This window comes from Mauremys reevesii, linkage group 2 (assembly GCF_016161935.1).
Source record: "Mauremys reevesii isolate NIE-2019 linkage group 2, ASM1616193v1, whole genome shotgun sequence".
Classification (NCBI taxonomy): domain Eukaryota; kingdom Metazoa; phylum Chordata; order Testudines; family Geoemydidae; genus Mauremys; species Mauremys reevesii.
In genome coordinates, this window is record NC_052624.1 from 199,451,981 (window position 1) to 199,475,293 (window position 23,313).

General features: G+C 46.4%; 1 protein-coding gene across 8 annotated transcripts in view; it reads left to right on the forward strand.

The window, feature by feature from the left end:
- Window positions 1-6,862, forward strand: part of PIEZO2 (piezo type mechanosensitive ion channel component 2) — a 443,406-nt gene extending 436,544 nt beyond the window's left edge. For all 8 annotated transcript variants that reach the window (XM_039525707.1, XM_039525709.1, XM_039525708.1 and 5 more), the window contains 2 exons: window positions 3,686-3,863; window positions 5,374-6,862. In XM_039525707.1, coding sequence (XP_039381641.1) covers window positions 3,686-3,863; window positions 5,374-5,626 — 431 coding nt within the window. In that variant the 3' untranslated portion in view covers window positions 5,627-6,862. The remainder of the gene's footprint in view (window positions 1-3,685; window positions 3,864-5,373) is intronic.
- The last annotated feature ends 16,451 nt before the right edge of the window (window positions 6,863-23,313 follow it).

The window sequence follows — 23,313 nt, forward strand, 5'->3', positions numbered from 1 at the left end:
ACCTCGCCTGTGCTCAACCACTCCTACATGCACTGACTACCTCGGAGTCACCAGCTGTTACAACCCCTTACAAATCCCTTGGCCATTGTACTAAGGATTTCTCTGATTGACCACCTATACCTATCTCTGTAATGCCCTGTAGTTTATGCTACCCGACTGTTATAAATCCCCAGGGCAAGAACATAACTCAGCCCAGAAACAAGGGGATTGTGAACCCTTTGGGTGCATTTGCTCCTCTCATGTCACAGTGTGAGTTGTGGCAATCTGCTGCAAGTAATCCCTGCACCAGTCAGTACAGCGTCCCTAACACAGCGAAGATCAGATTGAATACATGCAGGTGAATGAGAGAATACAATTCTGTGGGACGCAACACACGTGAAATGGCACATTTACCAAGTCATTCCTCTTGTCTGCTTGTTATAGGGCAGGCCTGCCTGTAACACACTTACAATATAGCTGCAGTGGCTCTTGGGTTAGGGGAGGCAAGGGGGTTTCCTGGACCTGAGAGGGGCCCTAGGAGCATGTTCAGTGACAGTGGTGCAGGGTGAGCGTGCTGACAGGGGTAAGTGAGGGGAGGGCCCTCCCCCAGAGCTTGCTGCTGCCGGCGAGGAGAGGGTCGGGGGGAGTCCTTTCGGGCCCTAGCCCTGGGGCAGCCTGTCTGCACCCCAAGCTCCTCATCCTCAGCCCCACCCAGAGCCCTCACCTGAGGTAAAAACCACGCAACTTAAATTTGGTAGTCAGTTTGGGGTATGCTCATGTTTAGCACCCTTTCAAGTATATAAGTGGTTGTATATGGGTACAACAAAATATAATGTATTGAAGCAGGCGAGTGCTGCTTCTGACTTTCCTCTTTTAATTGGCCCTTGTAATCTTGTGGCGCCGGCGCATTGTAGCTTCATTTTATTCCAGCAACAAATTCTTGATTTGTAGGACCAGTAATAATCAACAATGGATAAATTCTTAATAAAATTACCCAGAGAAAAAAAGAAGAAAAGGGTAATTCATCAAGTGACTGCCTGAGTTCGACACCCAGCTTTCAAACTGAAGTTATACAAAATCTCCAAGATAAGAAAAGGAGTTTTCAGCAGTCTTGGCTATCAAGATTTACGTGGTTGGAGTACAACAGCGAATTAGAGCTTTTTGCTCAGTCTGCAAAAACTGTTCTGAAAAGAAGATCTTAATATTTTCTACAAAGGCCGAACCAATGTTTATTTCGTCCGGATTTCAAGATTGGAGAGACACATTGCGCATTTTACATCACATGAGAAATCCTCCTGTCGCAAGGAAGCGGTAATGAAGTATGCTGCTCTGCAATCGCAGGTAAATGTTTCTGCACTAATGTTGGCCAGTTACAGGAAAGAATCACAATCAGCTAGGAATGCACGGCACAACATTTTAAAGTGTTCAGTACCTAGCTCAACAAGGAATAGCATCACGTGGACATAATGAGAGTGATTCAAATTTGCTGCAGCTCTTGTTGCTACGCAGTACAGATTCAGAGGAAAGGAGACAGTGGCTTAGTCACACAAAATACAAGTGGCTGTCACATGAGGTTATTAACGAAATAACTGCAATGATGGTGCTAAGACAAATTGTGCAAAAGATAAAGGCTTCAAAGTTTTATGCCATTGTAATGGATGAGACTACTTTTTTGTCAAGAAAAGAACAAGTAAGGGGTTTTTTTGGGGTTCTTTTCTAGTGAAGACTGGGAGATTTGAGGAGTTTATTGGATTTTACTAAACTGATGCAATGGATGCTGCTTCTCTTCAATATTGTGGAAGATACACTTCTCAGGTCTGACTTGCACTTTTCTGATTGCCGGGGGCAGTGTTACAATGGAACCAGTAAAGTGTCCGGCAAATTTACTGGGGTCCAAGCCCCGAGAGTGAAATTTGTACACTGTGCTGCACATTCCCTTAGCCTTGCCATGCAGTATGCTCTGCATAATATTCCAGAATTTCATGATATGTTTTCGATGGTGAAAGAGCTCATCAGTGCCTTCAGGGAGTCACCAAAGCATATGGCAGCATTCAGAGAGTTTCAGAGTGAAGGGGCACCTTCTTTACGACCATTGTGCCCAACAGTGTGGACACTAAGGATCAGTAGCATTAAATCACTGCTCCACAATTAGGAGGCCATGATGAATTTTAGTTACTCTTCAGATTAATTTGGCTCAAAATGTAGTGGATTCTCAAAGCTCTCAAAGAACGTCAGTCTTTTTCAACATACTTTATGCTAACAGTTCTTGAGAAAGCCATGGGTCCTGTAGAAGAAGCTAATGCAAAAATTCAAAGCCCAAATGTGTCATTGGCAAGTGTTATGAAAAAGTTGGCCTGTTGCAAGAGGTGTTGAGCAGGATGCACACTGACACATCATACAATCACTTCTGGGAAACAACAGTAGAGAAGGCACTGAGATGGCTCAACCATGGAAACCTTCCTCACACCTTCAGTGACCCCAAAGAGTATTTTCATCAAATATATGTCGGGATCATTGATGCTTGCAAAGTTGCCATTGAACAGAGGTTTTCAACAGAAAAAGCTTTACATTTGCAGTAAAATGGCAGAAGCATATAACTGATGCAACAAATGGCTTGAAACAGGACATTGTCCCAATAAGTGAAGCTTTCCATGGTGACATTAACACAGAGAGGCTAGCTCTTCATTTAGAAATTTTGAATGATATTTGCAGATTGAGAAATTGCCGGCTTAATTCAGTGAGTGAAGTGAAGCAATTTCTGAAACAAAACGAAGGCTTGAGTGATGATGTCAGAAGTTACAATTCTCCTGAAATTATTCTACACAATTCCGACTACAACCGGCACCACTGAGCGATAATTCAGTTGCCTGCGCACACTGAAAAATTATTTGCGAATGACAATGAGCCAAGAACATCTAAATCACTTGGCATTTCTGCACATTCATAACAACTCTATCTCTGAATTGGACATTGCAAGCCTCCTGGATGACTTCATTTCAAGAACCGAACAACAATGAAAAGTGTTTGCTGCCTCCAGAAGAACATCGCAAAAGAAGGGGCTACATTTGTTTTAATTTTAGAAAGCATTTGCTTTTGAGGGTTATTGAGCCAAGAGTGCTTGGTTATTTCCATATTCAAAAGAGTATTAATAAAGTTGATATTCTTAGTTAAATATTTTTTTCTTACAATAGTGCTATTGTGCAATACGGAGAAACTGTTAAACGCTTACTGTTTCCAGTCCATTTTAACATTATTTAAAAAAATATATATCAGCTTACAAGGCAGGGGTGGGGAGTGGGGGCGGGACTTGGACCCTTTCTGGGCACTATCAAAAATTATACAAACCTGCCACCCCTGTTCCCAAAGTCTACCCCAGAGAACTCTCAATCTAGGGCATCGGATCTTGCGGAGACATGATTAGCTTTACACACATTGTAGTCCCACTGAAGTCAACAGAGCTAATGTATAGCTCTTGAATGAGTCCTTGCCAGGGCCTAGACACAACCAGTTTTCATAAGTAATTTTAATAGGCTAGAGAACCATTGTAGTACTGTTTATAAACTATTTTAAAATGGGTTCTAAGATTGCTTTTATTGACTTATTTTTAGGTTGCACCATCACTTTGTCATATTAATAAGCAACTGATCCTAAAAAATTTGACTTATTGACAACATGCTTGTTTTTGTGTTGTTTTCTCTTTCAATAGAGGGGAGGATGGAAAACATCACTGTTTCTCTTATCAAAAATGAGTCTAAAGATGGGGTTCGTGAATGGTGGGTTCTCAATCAGCTTGGAAAAAGATATAGACAGGAAGAAAGTCTTGAACTCTTTGTATTCAGTGACAAAGTTAGCCCTCCTAGCCTTGGATTCTTGGCTGGCTATGGGTAAGAGAGAATCTTATACTTAATTATTTCTAATAGACAGTGCTGTGGTTTTAAGGTGAACTGGGAAATGTATCTCTTGTAGACCAGGGTTTTGTGTTCCTATTGTAACAGCTGAGAGCATCACAAATACCTAAAATAATACATAGAGGAGCAGGACTGGCCCTAGCCCCACAAAAAGAAAAGTGCATTAAGAAGGGAGTAAATTTCATGATTTTATGGAGATTAAGATCTTCTGTTTTAGCATCTCTAGCAGCCTTCATAGCTATAACATCAGGGTATCAGAGACACAGTATTGCTTATCTTAGGTGGAATAAGAACCCTTCACTCAGGCCCTAACAGCTGGATAAAGAAATTGATTTTAAACTATTTTAAAATAGGTTTGACATTCTCAATTATAGAGAACAAATTCTGCCCCCGATGTTTTTCCATTCATGTACTCTCAGAGTCGGGGATTTTCTCCCCCTACACAAGATCCATGTGGAGAGAAGTCTGCACCATGATGGTTGTTTCACCATCCTGCTGCTTACCTTGCAAAAGAACCCTCCCTGTAGTCGGAAACCCACAGCTGGGAGGGAGAGGAGGACAAGGCCAAAGAGAGGACATGCATTGTCTTCTCCCATAACCCTGCAGGGAAGTTAATATGGTCTGAGTCTTTCTGCTTATGCCCTCCCACATTCTGAAATATTCCTTCCTGGGGGTTCCAAAGGGAGTGGCCAATGGAGGAAGCATTAGCCGCCCAGCTCCACTGGCCCCAGAGTTAAGTGAGTAGGCCCCAGACCTTGTAGAGAGTTATGGATAATCCTAGCCTCCAGCATATCTCAGGGATCTGCAAGTTCTGGTAGAGCAGGGTTTCTCAAACAGGGGTTGCTGCTTGTGTAGGAAAAGCCCCTGGTGGGCCGCGCCGGTGTGTTTACCTGCCCCATCCAATCGCGGCTCCCACTGTCTGCGGATCGCTGCTCTGGGCCAATGGGAGCTGCTGGAAGCGGCCCGCGCCACTTCCAGCAGCTCTCATTGGCCCGGAGCAGCGATCTGTGGCCAGTGGAAGCCGTGATCGGCTGGACCTGCGGATCGGGCAGGTAAACACACCGGCCCGCCAGGGGCTTTCCCTACACAAGCGGTGACCCCTGTTTGAGAAACCCTGGGGTAGAGAAACCTTAGCAGAAAGGGAAACCTGCCGGAGACTCTCTCTGCAGGAATGATTTGGGGGAACCTGCAGTAGGAGATTCCCAAGAAGATTCTTCTCCTCAGCACATTTTCCACATGAGGTGGAGTTTTTGTCCCTTTATTATTTTAATAGTATACAATTTTAAACATATTTTTAGAAATGATTTTGAGAAATGTTTAGATTTTGAATTCCATTATTATTCCTGATGTGTAACACAGTTGATTCAGTAGAAATGGTCATGTTTCATAAACCCATCACCATCTTAGTTTTATCAGCATTTGCCTGTATTTGGACTTATAATCAGTAGAAAAACATCTTTGAACTCTTTCCTCTCTTGCTTTACAGTATTATGGGACTTTACGCCTCAGTTGTCCTGGTGATAGGGAAGTTTGTCCGTGAGTTCTTCAGCGGGATCTCTCACTCCATCATGTTTGAAGAACTACCAAACGTGGACCGTATCTTGAAGTTATGTACTGACATTTTCTTAGTAAGAGAGACTGGAGAACTGGAACTAGAGGAAGACCTGTACGCCAAATTAATATTCCTGTACCGCTCACCAGAGACGATGATCAAATGGACTAGGGAAAAAACTAATTGATCTCTTTGGAGTCACACTGCAAATCAAGTTGACTTCATCTGAATTTTAAAAAAGCACAATATTCTCATAAGAGCTAAGCCTTTTATAGTTAGGTAGCAATGATTTTTCACTGACTGAGTCCAGGAAGCTACTTCCTTAGGAATCCATGCTGCCTTTCAAGTTAAGGATTAATGGTGAAGAAGATTGGTTTGATTTTTTTTTTAAATGCCCACTCCTCTAAAATCTGGGGACCTTGCTTTGTAATTTAATCAACCAAATGTTCTGCATCCTTGACTGGGTAAGTTAATCTTCTGGACATTAAATTTCTACCGTTAAAGGAAAAGGAAAGAAAGAAACGATCCCTCAGATGACTTCACTGGACCTTTTCTGGAGCGATAGTTTGTGCAATATGCTGTTGTACGTCACTGACTTTCAAGATACAGTAATGGGAATCTGACTAGCCTTCAGGACAAGCATGCCAAAAGGCCATAGTGCGAGCTGAAGAAATGCTAGCCGTATCCATTTTTAGAAAAGCAGAGGTTTTGATGTACCGAAGACTCTGTGGACAACCCTCTGTAAGCAAAAAGAAAACAAGTGACAATCTCTTTAATTACCTTATTTTATTTGTACAGTCCCAGGAGACATTTCCATGAAACATCAATGACTTTTCTCAGGAAAAAAAACTTGGTTTTAGCACTTAGTTAAACCTTAATGAATTATGGAGTATTGGGATGTTCTGCTGGGCTATCTTCCCACAATTACTGCTTTCCTTTAGACAGAGAAAAACCAACTGAATGACTAAGGAGCTGTTTCACTTCTTATATCTCTTTGAAGACTGAATAGTGTGTGCTACTCTGTGCTTCCCCACTACATGCTTTTCCCCCCCATTTTGATGATTTAAGGCAATGGTTTTGTTATCTGATATTCTCCTTCCAGTGTTTCAGGTATACAAAAATGTTTACATATTCCAATTTACATTTTTACATCCGAGACGGGTTTTTTAAGTTCCCAAATATAAAAGTACATATGAGCTTGAAAAATGGCCTTTTCTTAAATTACTCTTGTTGGTGACACAAATGGTTCATTAGAGAACATTGTAGCATGACAATTTATGATTGCAATGTAGGTTTAATTCCATGTTTAAAAAATGCAATTTCTGAAAAACAAAATCATTGAGTGGGTAGGGTATGTTAAAAGGTTATACTGTGTAGTTTTGATTCAGTAATGACTTAAAATAAAGCACATGATGCAAAGTCATTATAGAGGTATTTTTTCTTCTTCCTCTTTACACTAAATGGGAAATGTCTTTATATAGTTAAGATATTCACAGTGGAGATAAATGACAGTGACAAATGAATCACATTCTTTCCGTTTTCAGAGTGGTAGCCGTGTTAGTCTGTATCAGCAAAAACAATGAGGAGTCCTTGTGGCACCTTAGAGACTAACAAATTTGGGCATAAGCTTTCGGGGGTTAAAACTTCATCAAATGCATAGAGTGGAAAATACAGTACTGAGGTATAAATACACAACATATGAAAAGATGGGAGTTGCCTTACCAAGTGGGAGTTCAATATTAACGAGCCAATTCAATTAAGGTGGAAGTGGGCTATTCTCAACAGTTGACAAGAAGGAGGAAAAATCACTTTTGTAGTGCTAATGAGTTCAATGTCATCAAGGTGACCTATTTCAAACAGTTGACAAGAAGGTGTGAGTATCATCAGGGCGGAATTCGTTTTTGTAGTGACCCATCCACTCCTAGTGTTTATTCAGGCCTAATTTGATGGTGTCCAGTTTGCAAATTACGGTAATTCCAGTTCTGCAGTTTCTCATTGGATTCTGTTTTTGAAGTTTTTTTGTTGAAGAATTGCCACTTTTAAGTCTTTTATTGAGTGTCCAGGGACATTGAATGTTTTCCTACTGGTTTTTGAATGTCATAATTCTTGATGTCAGATTTGTGTCCATTTATTCTTTTGCGTAGAGACTGTCTGGTTTGGCCAATGTACATGGCAGAGGGGCATTGCTGGCACATGATGGCATATATCACATTGGTAGATGTGCAGGTGAACAAGCCCCTGCTGGTGTGGCTGATGTGGTTAGGTCCCTTTCAGTTAGCAGCTATTTATTATATAAATGATACAGTCAGTCAGGAGAGGGCAAAAAATACAAGGTAACTTTCAGCTGAAGGGACAATTGTAGCTTTATTGGCACATCTTAATGCAGAACTTTATAAAAACAGCACAGTTGAAATTATAACACACTTAGCCTCTTATTCAGTGCTTCTGTGAAAGTGGTGTCAGTTCCATTCTATACCCTAGCAACACGTTTTGGACACTATGAGGTGCACAAGAAAATAAACTGCTTTGTTATATTGTAACAATAAAATCACGTGGTGACTGGAAGGCTATTTGATTTCTTCATATACCATAAAGAAAAGGTGGCGGTTGTTCTAGAGGGCTGGCAAGATTTCTGGTTGTGCTGAACATTCCTCTGTGAAGTGATTTACTCTTCAGCTTGTAAGTCTAGTTCTTTCTCATACCAGGGCCATCATTTGACTCTATGCAGAGGTTACAATAGAACCATAGGGACTGGCTGACATAACGGAGGTGATAAATCTAACCTGTGTGTATACTTTGATCCTCTGTGTTCCCCTTTTCTAAACTGAAGAATAAGATACTGGGAGTTAAATGGGTCTGGTGTGTATTTCCAAAATGTACCAGCCAACCAGCCTACTTTGATCACTATTGTTTCTCTTCCTTCTTGGTCACAGAGTGAACTTGACAGTCTTTTAGACTTGCAAAACAGCTGCTTCTTTTTCATTAATGGACTAAACAATCTTTCTACCTGATCTGTCATGAACTCCGTAGATCAGCCATGTGAGTGCATGTGCCTCCAGCTCAAGCTACACAGGCTGTCATTTAGGCAATAGCATGGTTTTGTGAAAGAGCTCGTGCATGCCAACAGTTTGGGGAAACGGAGCCCAATCTTGAAGTTCTGAGCTTTCTTGTTCACTGCAAGAAATTCAAGTCTCAAGCAGGTGGATGCTAGGTAAAAATAAGAGACACTCCCAGACTGATAGAAGTTGCATCTTATAAACTTCAGTGTTTATAGGCTGCAGCATAGACATACCCTTAACGTCAATGGAACCTTTAACCACTGACTTTGAACAGTACAAGGATCTGGCCATAAATTCGATATGGGTTGCCTATTACTGCAAACAGCCATATTTTGGAAGGTTAGGAGGAAAAAAGATGGTTAAAAGACATGCTGCCAAGTTCCCACACAATTCAGTCATTTTAAATTTTTGGCACTTTGTCTCCTCACATACTAGTCTAAAAGGCATCTTTGCAGACTAAGGGTATGTCTACACTACAAGAGTAGTTCGATTTAACTTAGGTCGAATTTGTGGATTCGACCTTATGAAGTCGAATCTGTGTATCCACACTAAGGACACTAATTCGACTTTGTGAGTCCACACTAACGGGGCAAGCGTCGACATTGGAAGAGGTGCATTCTGGGCAGCTATCCCACAGTTCCCGCAGTCCCCGCTTCCCATTGGAATGCTGGGTAGAGCCCCCAATGCCTGCTGGGGGAAAAATGTGTCAAGGGTGGTTTTGGGTAACTGTCGTCATTCAACTGTCACTCCCACCCTCCATCCCTGAAAGCGCCGGTGGGAAATCTGTTAGCGCACTTTTCTGGTCAGTGACAGCGTGGACGCCACAGCACTGCGAGCATGGAGCCCGCTGTGATCATCGCTGCACTTATGGCCGTTGTCAACTCCTCGCACCTTATCGTCCACCTCTTCCACAGTCAGCTGCTGAGAAATCGGGCGAGGAGGCTCCGGCATCGCGGTGAGGACATGAAGTGTCAGAGTGGCACAGACCTCTCACAAAGCACGGGATCCCGCGCCGCGGAGATCATGGTGGCAATGGGTCACGTTCATGCCATGGGACGGCGATTCTGGGCCCGGGAAACAAGCACGGACTGGTGGGACCGCATAGTGCTGCAGGTCTGGGATGAATCACAGTGGCTGCGAAACTTCAGGATGCGTAAGGGCACTTTCCTTGAACTGTGTGACTTGCTGTCCCCTGCCCTGAAGCATCAGGACACCCGGATGAGAGCAGCCCTGAGTGTGCAGAAGCAAGTGGCCATAGCCCTCTGGAAACTTGCAACGCCAGACAGCTACCGGTCAGTAGCGAACCACTTTGGCGTGGGCAAATCTACCATGGGGGTTGCTGTGATGCAAGTAGCCCACGCAATCGTTGACCTACTGCTCTCAAAGGTAGTGACCCTGGGAAATGTCCAGGTCGTCATAGATGGCTTCACCGCGATGGGATTCCCAAACTGCGGTGGGGCTATAGATGGGACTCACATCCCTATCCTGGGACCGGCCCACCAGGACAGCCAGTATATTAACCGAAAGGGCTACTTTTCAATGGTGCTGCAAGCACTGGTGGACCATAGGGGACGTTTTACCAACATCTACGTCGGGTGGCCGGGCAAGGTTCATGACGCGCGTGTTTTCAGGAACTCTTGTCTGTTTAGACGCCTGCAGGAAGGTAGTTTCTTCCCGGACCACAAAATAACTGTTGGGGATGTGGAGATGCCTACAGTGATGCTCGGAGACCCAGCCTACCCGCTAATGCCCTGGCTCATGAAGCCCTATACAGGCACCTTGGACAGTGACAAGGAGATCTTCAACTACCGGCTGAGCAAGTGCAGAATGGTGGTGGAGTGTGCTTTCGGACGTCTCAAGGTGAGATGGAGGAGCTTACTGACTCGCTCGGATCTCAGCGAAACCAATATCCCCATTGTTATTGCAGCTTGCTGTGTGCTCCACAATCTCTGTGAGAGCAAGGGGGAGATCTTTATGGCGGGATGGGAGGTTGAGGCAAATCGCCTGGCTGCTGATTACGCTCAGCCAGACACCTGTGCGATTAGAAGAGCCCAGCGGGAAGCGCTGTGCATCCGGGAGGCTTTGAAAGCTAGGTTCCTCAGAGAGCAGGGTAACCTATGACTGTCCAGTCTCTTTACAGAGAAGCTGAACCTGCCCCTGTTTCAGTTACTATTGACTTTTTTCAGCGGTTACATACCCCGTTCACCAGGTTTCCCCCCTTCCAACAGACGTTTAAAAATAAAGTTATTGGAACATTGTTAATTAACAAAGTTTTCTTTACTAACGAATTCGCGTTAAAGGGTTCAAACAGGGACGCAGACTGTGGTGGGTACAGTGTGCAGTGATGTACAGACCGCTTCTACACTCGAGGAATGACAGGCTCCTGCTCCTACAGCGGTCGCTGGGGGGAGGACAGTTACAGGAGGGTGTGCAGGAAGGGGTGGGTTTGCAGGAAGGGGGTGAGGGGTGTGTGGGAAGGGTGAGTAGGTGTAGGGGGATGATGGCTCTGGCTGGGGCTCAGGGCATCGGAGAGGCTCATGGCTAGGGTGGAAGGGCATGGTAAGGGCAGCCTGCCTTGCCATTTGTGGATGCCAGGCGCTCGGACCCTGGGGCAGCATACACCTCCCAGACTGACCTGGGGCAGCAGACACCTCCCAGAGTGACCCGGGTACCTAGTGACTTCACTCTGTGTGTGACCTGCTGTTGATCCTGCCCCCATGTCTGTACCCTGGTAATGGTGGCTGTCCTATGCAATTAACAAACCCCTCCCCCCCTTCACACAAAGTCTTCTGCAAAGAAACATGACGGAAACAGTACTGAACAGCAAACTATTTTTAATACTCAACTACACAGTTGGGGGATAAAACTGGGATTTGGGATTGGGTGAGCCAGGAAGGGAAGCAATTCTCATACTTTAGGGAATGAGAGCTGTTTGGTACATGAGCGCTCTGCTGGGGTGGAGTGACAGTTTTCACGGCCCCTAGCGCCCTTCCTTCTTGTTATTTTGGGTGAGGGGGGGACAGGACTCTGTGGCGGGGGAGGGCGGTTGCAGATACAGTTCAGGGGGGCTCTCTGCTCCTGCCTGCGGTCCTGCAGAACATCCACAAGGCACTGGAGCATGTCCGTTTGCTCCCTCATTAGGCCAAGCAGCGTTTGAGTCGCCTGCTGGTCTTCCTGCCGCCACCTGTCCTCCCGTTCGCTGTGTGAGCGCTGCTGCTGAGAGAGGGTCTCCCTCCACTGGCTCTGCTGGGCCGCCTCGGCTCTGGAGCAGGCCATCAGTTCAGCGAACATCTCGTCCCGAGTCTTTTTCTTTCGCCGCCTAATCTGCGCCAGCCTCTTTGAGGGGGATGCCGGGGCAGGTCAGGAAACAGCCGCAGCTGTGTGATGGGAAAAAGGAAGTGATTTCCTTGAAAAGATACATGTTTGCGAACACTGAACACTGTCTATTCTGTTTCTGTGAACAAGACCATACACGGCACCTATCTCATGCACTCTCAGGACAAGTTCGAATTTTCGGCATTCGCTTTCATTGCCTGGGGTCAGTGGCAGACGCACCGAGAATGGCATGCAGTGCCTCGTAGAAGCGGCATGTCTGGGGCTGGGCTCCGGAGTGTCCGTTTGCCGCTTTGATTTTTTGATAGCCTTGTCTCAGGTCCTTGATTTTCACACGGCACTGCGTTGCATCCCGGCTGTATCCTCTGAGTGCCATGGCTTTGGAGACCTTCTCGTAGGTCTTTGCATTCCATTTTTTGGAGCACAGCTCCGAAACCACAGACTCATCGCCCCACACAGTGATCAGATCCAAGACTTCCTGGTCAGTCCATGCTGGGGCCCTCTTTCTACTCTGAGATTGCATGGACCCCTCTCCCGGAGAGCTCTGCATCGTTGCCGGTGCTGCTGAGCTCACCCCGATGTCCAACCAGGAATTGAGATTCAAACTGGCCAGACAGGAAAAGGAATTCAAATTTTCCCAGGGCTTTTCCTGTGTGGCTGATCAGAACATCTGACCTCGGACTGCTGTCCAGAGCATCAACACAGTGGTGCACTGTGGGATAGCTCCCGGAGCTACTAAGGTCGATTTCCGTCCACACATAGGCTAACTCGACATAGCCATGTCGAATTTAGCGCTACTCCCCTCATCGGGGTGGAGTACCGAATTCGAACTAAAGAGCCCTCTAGGTCGAACTAATTAGCTTCCTGGTGTGGATGGTGGCACGGTTAAATCGAATTAACGCTGCTAAATTCGACATAAACTCCTAGTGTAGACCAGGCCTAACAGAGTGAATGAGTACACAGCTGTTTAGACAGTAAACTCCGAGGGGCATTGTCTCTTTATAGTCCACTCACCACTCGGCAGCTCCTCATGGCCAGGTGTGGCATAGCAGCTCTCTGGGCTGGTGCCCGCCTGCCGACGGTCGTTCCCCTTTCTGTGGCTCTTCCTCAGCCTGTCTTCAACTCGGCCTATAGCCCCTTTGCTGGGCTGGAGAAGCCTTATGTTGGTCCTTTCTTTGGGACCATTAGGGGAGCCCAGTGCCACATTCTACTCTTGGTTCAGGCTCTGGGCCTGTGCTGAATTGCTAGAGCTGCTCCTTTAGCTGAGCCACAGTTTTCCATTGGTGCTTCCTACTCAGCCTCTTAAGTGCTTCCTCTAGGTCCCTCTGTCTCTCCCAGGTCCCTGCTTGGAGTAATTGCCTTTCTCTCTGCTTTCTGCCTGGTTCTCTCCTGCCCTTTTCCCAGCTGGGCTTCACCACTACTTAATCCTGGCTCTTGGTTCCAGTACCGCAGCCACCCTCTGCTCTTCCTGGGGAATCTGCCTGATTCCTCTCTCTGATGGGTTGGATCACCCCTGGGAGCTGCCACCTGATGTACCAAAACTACTTCTGCTCCTGCTTTCCTGCTCTGGAAGCTTAGGACTTCAGTGCCCTGCCTGGTTTAAGCCAGAGCCACTAGCCTGCTGCAAACCCAGGCCCAGGGTCTGAACCACGTGCCCCAAAGCTGTAGGCTTAACTGAAAGCAACTTAAAGAAGAGTTCCTGTCGTTAACACTCAGATGCCCAACTCCTAATGGGGTCTAAACCCCAAATAAATCTGTTTTACCCTGTATAAAGCTTATACGGGGTAAACTCATAAATTGTTCACCCTCTATAACGCTGATAGAGAGAGATGCACAGCTGTTTGCGCCCTGCCCCCAGCTATTAAATTAACAAGTAAAAAGTGATTTCATTAAATACAGAAAGTAGGATTTAAGTGGTTCCGAGTAGTAACAGACAAAACAAAGTGAATTACCAAGCAAAATAAAATAAAACACTCAAGTCTACGTTTAATACAGTAAGAAACTGAACACAGATAAGATCTCACCCTCAGAGATGTTTCAATACGTTTCTTTCACAGACTGGATTCCTTCCTAGTCTGGGCACAATCCTTTCCCCTGGAACAGCCCTTGTTCCAGCTCAGGTGGTAGCTAGGGGATTCCTCAAGATGGCTGCCTCTTTTGTTCTGTTCCACCCATTTATATATCATTTGCATAAGGTGAGAATCCTTTGTCCCTCTCTGGGTTCCCACCCCTTCCTTCTCAATGAAAAACACCAAGTTAAAGACGACAAAGAGTCCTGTGGCACCTTATAGACTAACAGAAGTATTGGAGTTTAAGCTTTCATGGGTGAATACAACATGCATCTGACGAAGTGGGTATTCTCCCACAAAAGCTTATGCTCTAATACTTCTGTTAGTCTATAAGGTGCCACGGGACTCTGTCACTTTTTACAGATCCAGACTAACACAGCTGCCGCTCTGATATTTGACACCAAGTTAAAGATGGATTCCGGTTCAGGTGACATGATCGTGTGTTACTATAAGACTTCATTACCCACTTGCCATAGTAATGATACATCCCACTGTACCATATGAACCATATGTACCATATGAAAGGGCGCATCACCTGTTGAGACACGGCTCATTTCTACTGCTCTCTGGGGGGTGGGCAACAGCAGTTTAATTGAATTCAAATTTCACTCCTCTTTAATTTCAAGTTTAAAACTGCCTTGGTTTGTCAGTTTGATTTAAACAAAAGCACATGGTCAAAATCCAGGATGGGACGGATCCATTAACCTTCTAAGGCCAACATTTAAACCAGCACACTTAGAAGAAAACACTTTAAATCAAAGTATGTCTAGAAATTAGCACTAAACTGGCCATTCGTCAGCCTTCAGCATTTTTCTTGCTTTTGCATTCTTATTATAAAATATAAGACACGACACCTGTCTCCTATGCTTGGTGTATTGCCTGGATGCCAATGGCTCCTTTTTTTTTGTCCCAATGAAGAAATGCAGTAGCTTAGATTCCTTCCCCCACCCAACAGCTTTGTCGTAGCATTTTAAGTACCTGAAGGGAAATAGAATCTTGTTACCGCACGTTCTTTTAGGGCAAACTTGGACAGTTTTTTTTCTTTTTTAAATCAGCTGCACTAACAGTAGGGTTGCCAGGCATCTGGTTTTGGTCGAAAAGTGACCCTGGTGCTGACTAGGCCGTTAAAAGTCTGGTTGGGGGCATAGCGGGGCCCAGGGCTAAGGCAGGCTCCCTGCCCGCCCTAGTTCCATGTCGCTCCCGGAAGCAGCTGCAAGGTCCCTGCGGCCCCTAGGCACATGGGCAGCCAGGGAGGCATCGCACGCTGCCCCTGCCCCAGTGCCAGCTCCATAGCTCTCATTGGCTGGGAACCACAACCAATAGGAGCTGCAGGGGCAGTGCCTGTGGGTATGAGGGCAGTGCTGCCTGGCCGCAGGGACCTGGCGGCTGCTTCCTGGGAGCTGGTAAGTGCCACCAGGACCTCCACACACTCTCCTGCACCCCAACCTCCTACCCCAGCCCAGAGACCCTTCCTGCACCCCAAACACCCCAGAATCCACATCCCAACTCCCTTCCCCAGCCCAGAGCCCCCCTCTACACCCCAAACCCTTCATCCCTGGCCCACACCTCCAGCTGGAGATGACACGCCCAACTCCCTGCCTCAGCCCTGAGCCCCCTCTCCCACACCCCTCATCCCCAACCCCACCCAGAGCCTGCACCCCCAGTCAGAGCCCTCTCCTGCTCCGTCCAGTAAAAGTGAGTGAGGGTGGGGGGGATGGAGTGAGTGGGGGGAGATTGGGGTGTTAGGGTTGCCAACTTTCTAATCACACAAAACCAAACTTACAGTGAACGTATAGCAGGCATCCAAGGAAGTCTGTGTGCATGGCCTATTGGCCAGAGCTCACTGCTGTTATAATCATACAGGTCTTAGTTTACTGACCTGGGTCATTATTACTTCCCGGTTCAGCAAGAGTTACACATTTGCTATTGTAACCCACGTGCCTAATAGAGAGATCTTGCTTTAAGAGCTATATGGGCTGGGGGTGGTGGGGAGGAATTAGTTGTGTCTGGATCAGTGTTGTTGTGCAGATGAACAATTAGGACTCCGCATCCAAAAGGTTTTGGAATTGGGGGTAGTGTTGGGTATGCTCAATAGATTCCCTGGAGCTGGGCTCAGATGTGATCTGGGAACTTGGCCGTGTTGTTTATAGAAATGGGGACAAGGGGAGGAAAAACTAATTTTTCATTTTAATTGTATACTTGGAATGTAGTTTGAGTTTAGCCAAACTGTTTTAGTTAAGGTGCTCATCAAGTTTTCTCTTATGTCACTGTGATGATGGGGGAAAGAGTCATTTATATTTTGCTCGTCTTTGTTTCATATTTTTCTTGTAACAGGTTTGGGTTTTTTTAACTTATGTACTTAGACTGCATAGTTGGAGGAGGAGGCGTCTGCATGGATTCTAGTTGGAGATTTCTATAAGCAAGTGGCGGGAAGATGTTGCAGTGCTTTTGACGCAGCAGCCTATAGATTTTGGTGGTCAAAGACAGACTCTGGGAACTCAGCCTAGCTTTTGGGAACCCTGAGTTTCTTCTCACTGTGGCAGTGGGACTGACCTATTTAAATTTAATTTTTCTTCATAATCCGCATACAGCATCTTCACAGTTGTACATAAACAAAGTAGCCATGTTCTGGTGTAGAAGTTTTGGTGTTAAAGTTATTATTAATTATGTTGCTTTATTATACAAGTTTATAAAGTTGGCAATTAAGAATTAAATTAATCCCCTTTGTTCTTTTGGGGCCAGATTGTGGGAAGGTTGACTCTGTGCAATCCTTACTGCAAAGCCGCTGGGATTGAATTATTTTGGGTCTCCATGTGCTTTTCTATGGGAGTTGTTTATAGGCAGTAGGAGAAGGGCAGTGAAGTAAAACTCTAGCCTCATGGTTCTCACACTTAAAGATTATGGGTCTAGCAGAGGTGATGCATGGGTCAAGCACCCTCTCCCCCCTCCCCCCACCCCACGATTGGCCTGCTGTGGGGGGGTTCCCTTCTCCAACTCCACCCCCCTCTCCCAGTCAGCTGGGCCGGGCAGGGCCAGCTGCTTCTCTTGCTGGCTCCCCTGGAGCAGCCAACTTCAGCCACATGAGAAGCAGCTCCCTTCCACTCACTGCCCAGCCCAGCTGCCAGGGAGAGAAGCCGAACATGCCAGGGGTGGGGAAGAGGCACAGTGGGGGAAAGACAGAGCCTCCCCCCTGCAGATAACATGGGGAAGGAAAAGCACAACAGCCCAAGCCGGGTGCCAGGGAGAGGGGGGCTGTCGCTAGGCAGAGAAGACATGTGGGGTGGTCACATGTCCTCCCCTTTTGAGATTGTTCCCCCTCCCCCGTATGGGGAGGCACGAGTTGTCTATGACCTAGGCCTAGAACTGAGTTTTCTGTAATAACTGTCTCATTTGCAGCACATGAATTTATTACAAACACACAGGGGTTTTATCCACCTTCATACTTCTGTTGGCTCATTTATTTTTCAGACAGCTACCTCATGTTCAGAGGGGAACAGACAATCTGAGCGAGGAAGCTGCCAGAACACATGTGGCATGTTCACAGCGATACGCTCTTCAAACTCTTGTAACAATACATTTGGGGAAAGCACACTTGTTGTATTAGATAATGAATTATGCTGCTTTGTGGCTACAAGAGTGATGTAACTCAGTAAATTATTAATGACCCTTTTCAGATGACTTTGTTTCTAAATATGTTGCAGAGCCTATACAATGGAGGCCAACGTAGTGTGTGTGCAGCAACACAGCATCCTACTGCAAAGTGGTAATATCTTTCCACCTCTGCTATTGGAAAAACCAACACGTTTGACTTGAAAACTGAGCAGGCTGTCGCATGACGTGCTCAGAGTAAGACCAGGACAAAAGTGACCTTTGAGATCATCCTTCTTTTCAGACAGAAACGAGACCTACTGTGAGAGACTAATTGCTCATCAAAGCTGACTCCCTTCCATTTAAAGTCTTTTGAAAAAGATGCCTTTCAGTCAGGGCCAGCTCCAGCATTTTTGCTGCCCCAAGTGGCGAAAAAAAAAGCAGCGGCAATTCGGCAGCAGGTCCTTTCCTCCCAGAGGGACTGAGGGACCCGCCCCCAAAGAGCCGGATGTGCCGCCCCTTTCCCTTGGCCATCCCAAGCACCTGCTTGCTGTGCTGGTGCCTGGAGCCGGCCCTGCTTTCAGTAAAAGATGGACTTGGAAGGGACGCTGATTAGTGACACAGCTCAAAGCCTAACACGGGCTGGCTGCTGATGGACTTTTGGTTTTGGGGGCAGTAGAAGTTAAAGGTGAACTGCAAAGCAAAAAATTAAAGGTGAGGCACAGGATTTATTGCTAAAACATCCTCTCTAACCTGGCAGTTAGAATTTTTTTTTTTTAATGGAAACTTTGTGGTATTTCCTGGTTTATTGAGGCTGTCCCAGAATACACTACCTGAAATCTCACTGTAAACCATACAATCCATGGAATTTGTGATGTGACAGAATGATGCAAGCGGATATCGTCAATGACCCAGGAAGAACAGTGGTCACCATTAAGAATTCAACTTCTGCCAAAAGATGTAAGAGTAGCTAGGAGTTCATGTCTGTCTTCCGCGCTTAGAATAAGAAATAGCCCAACTATCAGAGTGTGGTAAATGAAGGCAAATGCTTAATGGTGACCACTGTACTTACGGGATTTCAAAGATTTTTTTTGTTTTAAAAGGTTAGTTATGTATTCAGAGCCTACTGCTGCTTTCATTTTTATCCAAAATACCCAATAACAACATTTTCAGAGACAGATCATCTAGTACACAGGAAACTAGTTTTTTGCTCCCTCATATTATGAAATAAATACTTGGAATAAATACGGCCCTGGCAAAAACTATAGAAGAGTCTATGCAAACTCACAGAAAAATGCAATGTTTATAAATATTGCTGTACCTTGGTGCAACAGAGGAGGAAATATTAAAGAAAACATTACTTAAACCCCCTTCACACAGACAAAATCCTTATATGCAGTATGTAACAAAGCATTGTGCAACCCCACTTTCTCCTCCTCATGCTGGCCAAATACTATGACATTTGTACCACTAGAAAAAAGAACAGGAGTACTTGTAGCATCTTAGAGCCTAACAAATTTATTTGAGCATAAGCTTTCGTGGGCTAAAACCCACTTCACTGGATGCATGCAGTGGAAGATACAGTAGGAAAACATATATACACAGAGAACATGGAAAAAATGGGTGTTGCCATAGCAACTGTAATGGTAATTAAGGTGAGCTATTATCAGCAGAAGAAAAACACTTTTGTAGTGATAATCAATGTCATTGTGTCATTACACAAAGTAAAACTGTTTTCCCAATGCTAATTTTTCCCCTTACTGTTACTCACACTTTGTCATCCTGATTATCACTACAAAAGTTTTTCTTCTGCTGCTGCTAATAGCTCACCTTAATTAATTACCCTTGTTACAGTTGGTATGGCAACACCCATTTTTTCATGTACTCTGGGTGTGTATGTGTGTGTATATATCTTCCTACTGCATGCATCCGATGAAGTGGGTTTTAGCCCACAAAAGCTTATGCTCAAATAAATGTGTTAGTCTCTAACGTGCCACAAGGACTTTTCCTTCTTTTTGCTGATACAGACTAACACGGCTGCCACTCTGAAACCTTGTACCACTAGGGCTCTTTTCCCCTTGCAGCAGAGGCTGCATCATTGAGATAGCAAGAACTGCTCTTACCACTGCCTCACACTACCAAATCCCTTCCCTTGCCCCGAGAATTTTGGAGCTATCGTATTCTTGGAAACTGCTTTAAGCCTACTTCAGAGTGCCCAAACAGTAGTAGTTGTTCGTCCGTGCGCTCAAACTGCACCGTCTCCACAACCCACCTAGCCCTAATGTAGTCACAGAGCTTGCTCTAGCTGAGGCCGAGGAAGTGGATTAATGTCACAGAAATTATTTTAACTAGACAGGATGCACTTGTGCTCCAGCCTTCAAAAAGGTAACGTGGAGACACCCAATTTACAGACATCAAAGAGACCATAGTAATTGTTTTTGGCAACTGTACCAAAGCAAATAGACGGCCGCTGCACGCACTCAGAATGAAATGCCAAAGCCATTGGTTGTTCCCGGGGAGGTGAAATTCATTTCAGACTGTTTTTGTCGTCCTTGTTAGTCCAGATGTTTTCTTTGTAGTTCTCTGCTGGACTTGCAATTAGGTAATGTTGATTAAAAACCGCATTCTTCGTACTTGAAAGTCCGATTTCTCCTGCTTGTTTTAGGCAAGCTCCATAGTCAGTCCTGTGGATTTATGTATCTACCTCGACTATTCTCAGCTGAAAACTGGTGTTATTGGTCTGGGTCCAAATGACTAGAGGAGACCACTGACCCCATCAGTCTGCCTGACTTGCAGTGGCCTTACAGAAGGAAGAAGCAATGGCCTTCATTGTGAGGGATGGCAGTCAACAATGGACCAATATCAGCAGTCAGAAAAACACACCTCATTTCCCTTTTCTGTCTTCTACCAGGTGGTAGTTTCTGCAAACCGGAACTCAACTCATGAAGTTTGGCCCTAGGTCCAAAGTTCAGAGCCAGAGTATCAGTTTGAAGCTATTTCTCCTGAGAAAACACACTGTACCGCTGCATCAGAATTTAGGGGGACTTTGGGGAGAGGGGGAAAAGCATATCACACTGAACAGCACACATTTTTTTCCCAAAGGTCAGCTAGGTGCAGAAATAGCTGCAGTGAATCCTGATGCCACTTGTGCTGTTCCCCCTCTCCCGCATCCTCGGCTCGCTCGCTCCACCGCCGGCACAATGCTCTGGGCGGCGGGATTGTGAGCTCCTGGGACAGTGCAGCTGCAGAGCCCGGCCTGACCCGCTGCTCTGTGCTGCGTGGTGGCGGCGGCAGTGTGGCCCAGTTCCAACGGGGTGGTGCGGCTGTAGTGCCACCAGGCACCGGTACTCCTGGCAGCGCGGTAAGGGGGCAGGGAACAGTGGGGGTTGGATAGAGGGCAGAGGTGGTTGGGGGCAGGAGGGTGGATGGTGATATGGGGGGAAATGGGGTTGAGTGGGTGTAGGAGTCCCGGGGGGGGGCAGGCAGGGGACAGGGGGAAGGGGTGGTTGAATGGGGCATGGGTCCTGGGGGGCTGTCAGGAATGAGAGGAGGGGTTGAATGGGGCAGCAGGGGTCTGGGGGCAGGGTGTGTGGATGGGCAGGGGTCCTGGGGGGGGGCAGGGGCAGATAGGAGGTGGGGGCCAGGCCACAACCCCCTCCCCAACCGGCCCACCATACAATTTACGAAACCTGACGCGGCCCTCAGGCCAAAAAGTTTGCCCGGCCCTGATCTAGATTAACAGTTAGTGAGTGATGTGTAAATCTACAGCACAGTGCAGGGTCTGGTGTGTGGACCCTGCTCCCAGGCATTAAAAGTTCTCCGGGGCATTCTGATCTACTCTGCTTTGACATGGCGTTAGATCAAAATGCCCTTGGGAACTTGTAGTGCACAGTAGCAGGTCCGTGCAGTCAGCGTGAGACAAGCTCGTGCACTGCAGATGCACATCCCAGCTCGCCATGCACCATCTGGTGAGCTAGACAAGCTGTAAGTGAACTCTGACTAACTCTAGGGTCACTGAAACATCTGCTTGCTGCTCACAAACCTCAAGAACTTCAGTGCAGAACAAACGTGCCCAGGATATTGCACTGTCCACCATTCAACACTCCCCCCGCCCCCGCCACGTTTTGCTTATGGATTTGGAGTCCATTAGAAATCAAAATAAAGCAAGAAAGAGGGAGTTTGACTTGCAGCAACCATCCAAAGTCACACCTAGCCGCCTATGTGCACAACCACTGCTTGAACTGGCTGTGTCAAACATGAAAGGACTGATGGCCTGACCAGCTCCAGGCAGTGATGGGGCCAGTGTAATTATTATGGTGGCTCATGGCTGTGCTACACCAAACCTCTTAAGGTACAGTAGTGCAGCAGATGAACCATGACTTGGAGGCATGCGCTGAACTTCAGCTGTTAAGCCCTGGACAGGTCCAAGTAACCGTTCAGATATGTGGCTAAAGTGAAGGGATCTTTTACTAGGACTGCCAGAAAGGAAAGGTTGCAAATACCCTAGATATGCTGGCTTAATCAGCTATACTTCAGGGTTGCACACAGTGAATCAGAGACTATCAGGGTTGGAAGGGCCCTCAGGAGATCATCTAGTCCAACCCCCTGCTCAAAGCAGGACCAATCCCCAAACAGATTTTTGCCCCAGATCTCTAAGTGGCCCCCTCAAGGATTGAACTCACAACCCTGGGTTTAGCAGGCCAATGCTCAAACCACTGAGCTATCCCTCCCCCATTCTGAGCTAGCTGATAAAAGGTTGGATTTCCCCACATCTAGTATCTAGGGTGCCCTCTCCAGCCAGACCTCTAATAAAGGCAAATAGGAATGTGGCTGTGGTGTGTGTCCACACACACACACACACCCCATTTGAGGGACATTGGGTCACCCTTGGTGCAACAGCTCTCTAGAGCAGCTGCTCTAACCACAAGCTATAAGCACCCCACCCACAGTCCCAGGCTGCATACAGTTATCTATTACCAGGACAGTAGCCTGTTCTCCTGGGTGCGAGCGTACTGACTATTTCCTAGATTAATTCACAGTGTCTAAGACACTTTGGCTTCAACAGCCTTCTTCAAGGCTCCTGTCCCTTTAAGTGTCTGGGCTAATTGTTGTGCCCTTGGAGTTCCCTTCAGTCCCTGCTCAACTATCTGGCTGCAGGTCTCCACCCCAGTCTCATTCATGCTGCTTCTCTAAGTTTTGCAGTGACCTGAACCCAGTCAGTCTGCTCTGCCAATGGTTCTCTAGCTCCTATTGCAGCTTGCTCCCCTGCTCCGCTTCCAGCTTGCCTGCTCTGCTCTGCTCTGCTCCTAACTCATGATGCAGTCAGGGCTTACAGAGAAATATTCCTTCTTGGGCCAGGGTGTTTCTGGAGTTTCTGTTTCCTCCCCCCCTTGGCCTGGGAAGAAGGGGGTATGTCCCTGGGTGGCCACTCTGCTCCCCTCCCTCCCATGACTTGCCAATGGGAAGGGTGGTTTCCTGCTTAATAGATTCAGTCATACCTGTTTGGGGGTCAGAACCCTAGGGACTCACGACAGAGGTGCAGCTCACCTATGGGCTACAAGAATCACAGCATGTTGGAAACGGTGGAGTACCTAAGGGGCAGGCATGACAGGGAACCTCACACAGCACAGCGAGAATGCCACAGCAGTAACTATTCCCACTAACATGAATTGCTACTTCCTGGCAGGCTCCTTAACAAATCAAAACCACAAGGAAGGAAAAGATAACTATGGGTAACCGTCCTTGGAAGGAATCTAAGTCACAAACTGTGGAAGGAAGCGGGAAGAAAGGAAGGGAAGGAGGTAAGATGGTTGTGGACAAATGCC